The following is an 8,936-nucleotide window of genomic DNA, read 5'->3' as shown; positions in this document are numbered from 1 at the left end:
GAAGCATTCACAGATTTAGGAATAAGACAAAGAAACGTATGATTTAATTCCTTCGGGAGCTTACCTCGATAAAAGAAATTGTGAATTGCAATCTCCACATCTCGCCCAACAACATCCCAAGAAGCTTTAAAAAACCGCGAAGCAAACCCATCCGATCCAGGAGCTTTATGATTACCAATAYTAAACATAGCATTTTTAATTTCTTCAGAAAGAATCGRCCGTATCATATGATTAGCCTCCGABAGAGAAAGCTTTTTCGTGAATAAGTGCTCGGGCATAATCGGGTCAGGAKTCTCATACCGAAGGCCAAGAAAATCCCGAAAATATTCAACAAAAATATTAGGCACATCATCACCATGAACAAATTCACCAGTACTAKTACAGACCGATTGAATGGAATTGGAATGGTGCCGTTCTTTGATCACATGATGGAAGAATTTAGTATTCAAATCTCCCTCATTCAACCACTTAACTTTYGCCCGTTGCTTAGCAGCACACTCCGCATCCCAACAAGCACTCTGGTAAGCAATACGAAGATGCCTAAGTTCCAACCCCAACTCAGCATTACAGGGATTTTTATCAAAATCTAGTTGAACACGGTCTAACTCAATTTTTAGAAAAGAAACCCTCTTGCCAAGATTACCAAAAGTATTACGAAGCCTACGAAGCGGGACCTTTAGAGCCTTTAAATGGGAAGTTACCTTAAACATAAAAGTCCCYTCAACATAATTAGACCATTCCWCCTTAACAATCTTCAGGAAATCCGGGTGCTCCGCCATAAAATTATCAAATTTAAACCCGTACCTCGTTTTCCGTAAACCGCCTTTAAAAGAAAGAACCACCGGTGAATGATCCGAAAGTCCGGCAGGATGGAAATGAACAGTAGCATCATGGAATTTAGAAGTGAATTCTGCATTAGCCATAGCCCTGTCAAGTTTTCGCATGATTCCCCCTACAGAATTCGGCTTTTGATTCCAAGAGAAATGAACACTAGTATATTGCATATCAAAAATTTCGACATCCTCCACACACGCAAACCCATCATGAGGAAATAACATGAAGTTGAAATCTCCCACTACTATCCATGGATTGGAACCAATCAAGACTTTAAATTTCCTTAATCCCGACCACAATTCTCGTCGAGGAGTACATGCATTTGCACCATAGACCACAGACAGAAAGAAAGCATCTTGACCGCCTCTTAGAAAAACTTTACAGTTCAGGAATTGATTCTGAACCTCCATAGCCATAACATCTAAAATACGAGAATTCCAAGCAAGGATGATACGTGTACCCGACACACACACACAGTATGATTAGAAATCCAAGCCCACCGACCAAAAAGCTTGGTACACACACTTTCAAGAGAGTCCTTAGACACATGAGACTCAATAATTGCAYACAAACTAAGATCATTACAATGAATAAAAGACTTTACCTCATTTTGCTTTATCGGAGAATTGAGTCCCCGAATATTCCAAGTTGCAAATTTTAGCATGATGAAGAGGCCTGGTCTAACCCTTGCTCCCTCCTGTTCATATTCAAAGTGTTCGCAACAGGATCATTATCCATGATTACGCGGCAATCAACATGATTTTCCTCCTCATCTAACTGCTCCAGAACTCCAAATTTGTTGGGGGCTACTASCGGGTCTAACAAAACCCCCCTTCTTGGCATCCGAAAGGTTTTGACCACAGAATCAATAAGAGGGGTGGGAGTAGGCCGAGGATGGGAAGAAGACCCAGAACCAACAGTACCTGTATTAGAAGTATTATTCATAAGCGAACTTGTTGGAGCAACATCATTAGTGCCATTATTCTTTATTACCAACTGACCCACATTAGAAGAGCTTGCTCCCACATCCACCGGACTAACAAGATTTGAGGCAATCTCAGGTTCTTTACCTTTGTCCTTATGTCCAATTTTCGGTCGCCAATGCTTTTTCTCCACTCTGATAAATCCATCAGCGTCTTTCCTCCCATCAACTTGCTTACCTTTTTTCATACTTGGAGCTTTAACACAAGTAGAAGTTTTATGACCAAAAACCTGACAATGTGAACATTGGATCGGTTCCCAAATGTATTCAACTTGTATTTTCACTTGTTCGGCATCACCACCATTGAGATTCGGAATTTCAACATCAATATACCTTTTCAACTCACCCACTGACCAAACCTCAACTAAGACCTTAGCAAACCCCGGCCGTCCCCAAGCTTTTTCACACATGGATGCAGTACAAGCATCCATCTATTTCGGTACTCCCAAAACACTTGCAATACGACTAACACCCTCCTTGTTAAAAGCAACCAACGGAATATTATGTAATTTCACCCATAGGGGACAGGAAGTGTGTTCCAGGAGAGTCCTTAGACACATGAGACTCAATAATTGCACATAAACAAAGATCATTACAATGAAGAAAAGTTTTTACCTCATTTTGCTTTACCGGGGAATTGAGTCCCCGTATATTCCAAGTCGCAAATTTTAGCATGATGAAGAGGAATGGTCAAACCCTTGCTCCCCCCGGTTCATATTCAAAGTGTATCTTTATCCATGACTACTTGGTGATAGACAAGATTTTCCTCCCTGTCTAACTTCTCCAGAACTCCATATTTGTTAGGGGCTACCACAGGGTCTAACAGAACACCCCTTCTTGGTAACCGAAAGTTTTTGACCACAGAATCAATAAGAGGGGTAGAAGTAGAACGAGAATGGGAAGAAGAATTGATAGATTGGGAAGAAGAAGACCCAGAACCAACAGATACATTACCTGGATCCTTTGAAGCATTCTTCACAATCTCACCGGTTGGAACAACTTCAGTAGACCCATTATTCCTTATTTCCAACTGATCCGTATTCAAGGTCCTTGCTCTTAAATCCACCGGATGAATGATATTTGGTACATTCTCAGGTTCCTTACCTTTTGCCTTATTTCCAAATTTCGGTTGCCATTGCTTTTTCTCCACTCTGACAAATCCATCTGCATCTTTCCTCCCATCAACTTGCTTCCCTTTGTTCATACTAGGTGCTTTTACACACGAAAAAACTTTATGACCAAAAACCTGACAATGTGCACATTGGACCGGTTCCCATAGATATTCAACTTGGATTTTCACTTTTTCAGCACCACCACCATTGAGATTTGGAATTTCGACATCAATCTGCCTTTTCAACTCTCCCACAACCCAAACCTCTACCAAAACCTTAGCAAAACCCGGCCTTCCCCAAGCTTTTTCACACATTGATGTAGTACAAGCATCCATCTGTTTCGGAACTCCTAATACACTCGCAATGCGGCTGACACCCTCCTTGTTAAAAGCAACCAACGGAATATTATGTAATTTCACCAATAGGGGACAAGAAGAGTGTTCCGGTTTCCTTATCCCCTTAGAGGGATCCCAACGATAGACAAAAAGAGGAATACCTCGTATCATTAACGGCCCAGCTTCAATAACCTAGTCACACCCTCCAACGTCATTAAACTTGAAAAAGAAAATCCCATTCTCATTTAGCATTGCATCATTGAAACCATACTTTCCCCAGGCCGATCGTACAAATTTTTTTACTATAGGAAACGGAATACGAGGGCCCAGAAAGTATCCATATAAAACCGAATGATATGCTTTAGCAGCCTCCTTAGCCATTTCAATTGGAATTTTCACATTAACATCCTTTTTATCAGCCAACGGAAAAAAATTGAGGTCCGTGGCAATCGAATTACCCATCGCTTTCGCATAGTTTAATTTTTCCATACCACTAGAGGTATTGCCTTGAGAAGTAAGTCTATCAAAAACGGAAATTCTACTAGGACCAGTAGTAAAAGGGGCCGAATCATCCCCCATTTCCATCACACACACTAAGAAGCCGTGGTGCTGAAACTAATGCTTAGCACCCTTAATAAGATAGACGAAGACCACGGAGACCGAGGTGCTGAATATCTATCAAGGGTATTCAACGAAAGACCTCGAAAACACTTAGTATGTATGAAGAAACAGGAAATAACTTCACCAAAACAAACCAGCAAGAGAAATAGAACAAAGCCGCAAAGAAGACCAAAACCGAACGAAAACCAAACTCACAGCAGGGACCGTACTCCAACAGCAATAAACTGACAGAAGGAAGAAACGAGGCTACCACAAAACGGACCGCAAATCAACCACCCTTGCCACCAAAAATATATACCAGCAGTTGAATAGCAGCATGTCCGACACAACTATATCAACCTTAACCAGGAACAATCGTCCAGCAAATTACCCTAAGAACCGAAATAATCCAAGCAAAACACAACAGCTACTAGACCAAACACGACAGCCCAGAAAATCAGATGATAAGCAGCAACCAGAGACGAACAGACTCACGGCGCAGCCTTACACCAACAGCATACAGATTGGAAAAGAAACCCAACCAACAGCCTCTTGAGAATCAATCAGCAGCAATAATAGACCAAACAGTAACCAACAGAAACCAAAAGTCAATAGCACACATAAAATAATAGTAGATGATGAGTCTGACTTGCTCTGACAGCAGCACCACAAACAGATAACCAGCAGTAACAGCACCAAACAGCCAGACAGAAAAGAAAACCTACTACCGATTATCAAGAAAAGTAGCTTGCTAGTTCAGAAACTAGAGGAACCAAATCAACCCACAAAAAAAACGTCTTCACAACCAGGCAGAGCCAAACTGAATCACAAACGTAATACCCAGCCACATAAAATCATAGAAAACTGGAACAAGAACCAGCGCCTCCTAACCCTAGCAAGGACGGCACACACTAGGGCCAAATAACAGTGCAAGCAGATCACCAACCCAAACGATAGGCTTATACCAGAATTAAAAAAGAAAACAAACCACCAGATCGAGATCAAAACAAGCAGTCCCAGACCTCCGATCTATATAACAGACAGGCTAAGTGCGGCAGAAACCCTAGCCACAGAAACACAATCGATGCACACACTATTTCGAACAATTTCAACAAATACACAAGAACGAATCTTACCAGCACGAAATCAATCAAAAATCAAAAACAGCCGAGAGGAAGAACCGTCCACATCTTCATAATCAACAGGCCAGGCGAGAAAAAAAACAAATAAACAAAAACGAGACAGCCGTAATAATTCTAAATCATGCAGCCATGCAAACCCAATCTAGATCAAGAGTCAAATCGATCCACAAGAATCAATCCCTTCAACATGAACGCCTTTCTAGAGAGAAAAAGTCAAAACGTGGTCAAAGTTTATTCTCGGTCTAATCAGGTCTATTTCGTGTTAGTGGGTATCATACGCTATTTATCCTTAAGGAATCCAATAGGGTCAAAATGACACAAACTAGCTCATAATTCTCATTAGACCCTAATGGGTATAAGTGCCCCAACTCTCCTTGAGGAGTCTACTGAAAGGGGAATTCCCCAACCAATTTTATAAAGACAAGTAAAAGCGACACCGTTACAAAGCAAATCAGCAAGAAAAGCTACGGCAACTTTGACTCACAAACCAAGCCATAAGAAGCCAAAAATGACAAAGAGAAATACACCAAAACAGAAAATTAAAGCAAACCAAAAAACAAAAGGCGAAAAACACCAACATCTTCCAGAACCGAAAACCTTCATCATCCACAATATCACACGTCATTGGTTCTCATAAATTTCTTCCTTGTCTTCCACGCCATTCTTTGAAGAATCTGCATCTTGATCTCCGCTACAACTTTGTCCCCAGCATGGTTGTAATTGTCAAAGAACTTTCTGTTCCTTTCCCTCCATATATGGTATACCGTTGCCGATATACCAAGTTTTTGAACCGTAGACCAAGAGTTCCACCTTTGAGATAAACCCCTGTTAAGAATATCCTCCCATTTGTTCAGACAATTCTTTAACCCAACYTCCTTTTTAATGACCTCCCAAATATTACTCGAGTAATTGCATTCAAAAAATAAGTGATTGTGCGTTTCAATCACTAATTTACAGAACACACATTTCAAATCCGGAGGCTCATGCTTCCACTGACTGATGCGATCTTGTGTTGGTAATTTATTCTGACAAGCCATCCACATGCAAAGAGCATGTTTAGGTATGTATGCTTTATTCCATACCACATTGTACCAATGCACAATCGGCCCCACTTCTTGTATTGTTTGCCAAGCCACTTTAACCTCAAAATTTTCCCGAGAATGTTTAGCATCAAGCCATCTGACCGTATCCTCAAATTGACTGGGAGAAGGTAACATAATACTTTGCAGCTGTGGATATTGTTGTATCCATTCCACCGGCCAATCAGTGCCAAACCGTTGCATTAGATCATAAACCGTGGAGTTATTATGAAAGCCATGACCATTTATGAATCTGTGAGACAACAAATGAATAAGGGGACCAAATTCACTCCACGTGTCTTCCCAGGCATACGTAGATAAACCATTTCCCACATTGTAAATAAAAAACGTCTACAATGAGGTCTTAAATCTAAAAGGTTCCGGAGAAGCCACGACCATTCATTCCTCTTCTTTATTGTCCAAAAATTTCTGCCTCGAATACAATGAGACTGAATCCAAGAGACCCAAATGGTATTTCTTCGAGTCAGAATATCCCAAATATGTTTGAAAAGTAGGCACCGATTCCAAATCGCTAGTCTTTTCATACCAAGACCACCATTTTGAATAGGTAAGCAGACCCTATCCCAAGAAACTCGACATTTTCCCAGCATACCCTTCGCTTTGTTCCATAAAAAATTACGGAACAACTGTTCAATTTCATGGATAGTGGTTGCCGGTACAAGAAATACCGACATCCAATAGGTTTGCATAGAGTGAAGAACAGAGATGATGAGCTGACGTCTTCCCCCTTAAGACAGAAATTTGTTTTTCCAGTTCAATAATCGAGATTTTAGTTTAAGCACAAGAGGGTTGAAATCACGTACCTTCAACCGAACTGGAGAGAGAGGAACTCCAAGGTAGCGAATAGGAAACACTCCCGGACGAAAAGGTAAGTTGTTGCGAATAAGATTTTGAACATCCAACCCCACATTCCCGAAAAACACTTCACTTTTTTCAAGACTCGGAGACAAACCCGAACGATCCTCAAACAAATGGAGAGCACGTTTTATAACTTCCACTGATGTAGCATCGCCCCGAGAAAATATAAATAGATCGTCCGTGAAACATAAATGGGTCAACTTGATCTCAGCACATCCTTGATGAKACRCAAAATTAGCCTCCTCCTCAATACACTTYGTAAGAAGCATCRATAAACCTTCCATAACCACCGTAAACAAGTAAGGAGACAAWGGATCCCCTTGTYGAAGACCCCGCTTACCATGAAAAAAACCCTCCGGCCKTCCATTAACACATATAGAGAAAGTAGGCGAAGAGATTAGAGACTTTATCCAATTAAGCATAACTGGATGAAATCCCATTCCCTTTAGCATCTCTAAAAGAAACTGCTAGTCAACTGTATCATAGGCTTTCCGAATATCAATCTTAAACGTACACTCTGGCTCCCCTTGAGATTTTTGATAACCAGCTACAAGCTCATGCGCCATTAAAATATTATCAGTTATCTGGCGTCCAGGAATGAACGCAGATTGAGCCTTGCTAATCAGAACATCCAAAGAGCCTTTTATCCGAACTGCAATAATTTTACTGATACATTTCAGCAATACATTACAACAGGCAATGGGACGATAATCAGTAACACATGAAGCATTTGGAATCTTCGGAACGAGGCAAAGCAGTGATTCAACTGGTATTCCAAATTTCCAGAGTAGAAGAAATTATGAACCGCAATGAGAACATCTCTACCAACCACACTCCAAGCCGCTTTAAAGAACTTTGATGAAAACTCATCAGGACCAGGAGCCTTATCATTCCCAATATCAAACAGAGCATCCTGTATTTCCATATCCGAAATTGGCCTGATTAAATGCAGAGAGTCCGCTAACGATAAAGAGTGAACAAACGAGCAATCCACCATAGAAGGTCGAACCAACATACTAGAATTACCCAGAATACCTTCAAAGTGATTAATAAACGCTTTTGGAACATCATGATGCTAAAAAACAGTACCAAAAGAATCCCGAATAGTAGCAATATGGCTCCTATTACGCTTCTCTTTCATAGCATGAAAGAAAAACTTTGAGTTTCCATCCCCTTCATTAAGCCAAGAAATCTTTGCTTTTTGTCGAACTATTTCCATTTGATCATTTCTAGCTTTGATATATGCTAGCAAAAGGTGAGCAATATCCTCTTTCAGCAAATCATTAAACGGGTCTAGATCACAAGCCAATTGAGCAACATCAAGCTCCGTCTTTAATTGAGCCACCATTTTATCCAAACACCCATAAGAATTTCGGAGCTGACGACAAACCCCTTTCATATCTTGCATTTTCCGAAGCACTCTCTTCATATATGAACCTCTCTGAGGTTTCATCCATACCCTCTCCACGGACTTAAGGAAATCCACATGGGAGGTCACAAAATTATCAAACTTGAAACTTCGTTGACGAAGACGCCTACCAGCTTTGAAAGAAAGAATTCCCGGAGAGTGATCGGAGATCCCCCTTGGTTCAAAGAAAACCGAGGCGTCCCCAAACTTCCAATAAAAGCAGAATTTCCCAAAATACGATCTAATTTACGCATTACACCGTCACCCCCAGAAGGTTTCTGCGTCCATGTAAATTGGCACCCATATGTAATATCAAACAGTTCTGCCTCTTCCAGACAAAGATGAAACTCCTCCATATCTGAGTTACGTCTAGAAGAACCACCCAATCCATCATGAGGAAAAAGCATTGAGTTGAAATCACCCATCGCAACCCAAGCTTTCCTTTGAACAAAAACATTAAATTTACCAATATCCCTCCAGAGATCCCGCCTTTCCACTCCCGTATTACACCCATAAACAAAAGAAATAAAAATGGGTTCAAGATGACCAATAAACCGAATTTCAC

General features: G+C 40.8%; 1 protein-coding gene across 1 annotated transcript; it reads right to left on the bottom strand.

Moving 5' to 3' along the window:
* Positions 1-7,430: 7,430 nt before the first annotated feature.
* Positions 7,431-8,371, bottom strand: LOC112519975. Its single transcript, XM_025128285.1, has 3 exons — positions 8,053-8,371; positions 7,793-7,998; positions 7,431-7,700 (listed from the first exon to the last, which is right to left on the bottom strand). Exons 1-3 carry the CDS (start codon positions 8,369-8,371, stop codon positions 7,431-7,433), a joined length of 795 nt encoding a protein of 264 aa, XP_024984053.1.
* Between the last annotated feature and the right edge of the window lie 565 nt (positions 8,372-8,936).

Source organism: Cynara cardunculus (assembly GCF_001531365.2).
Source record: "Cynara cardunculus var. scolymus isolate 2C chromosome LG 10, CcrdV1, whole genome shotgun sequence".
In the NCBI taxonomy this organism is placed as follows: domain Eukaryota; kingdom Viridiplantae; phylum Streptophyta; class Magnoliopsida; order Asterales; family Asteraceae; genus Cynara; species Cynara cardunculus.
The sequence above is the reverse complement of the archived record's forward strand: the minus strand, read 5'-3'. Positions and strand labels throughout refer to the sequence as shown.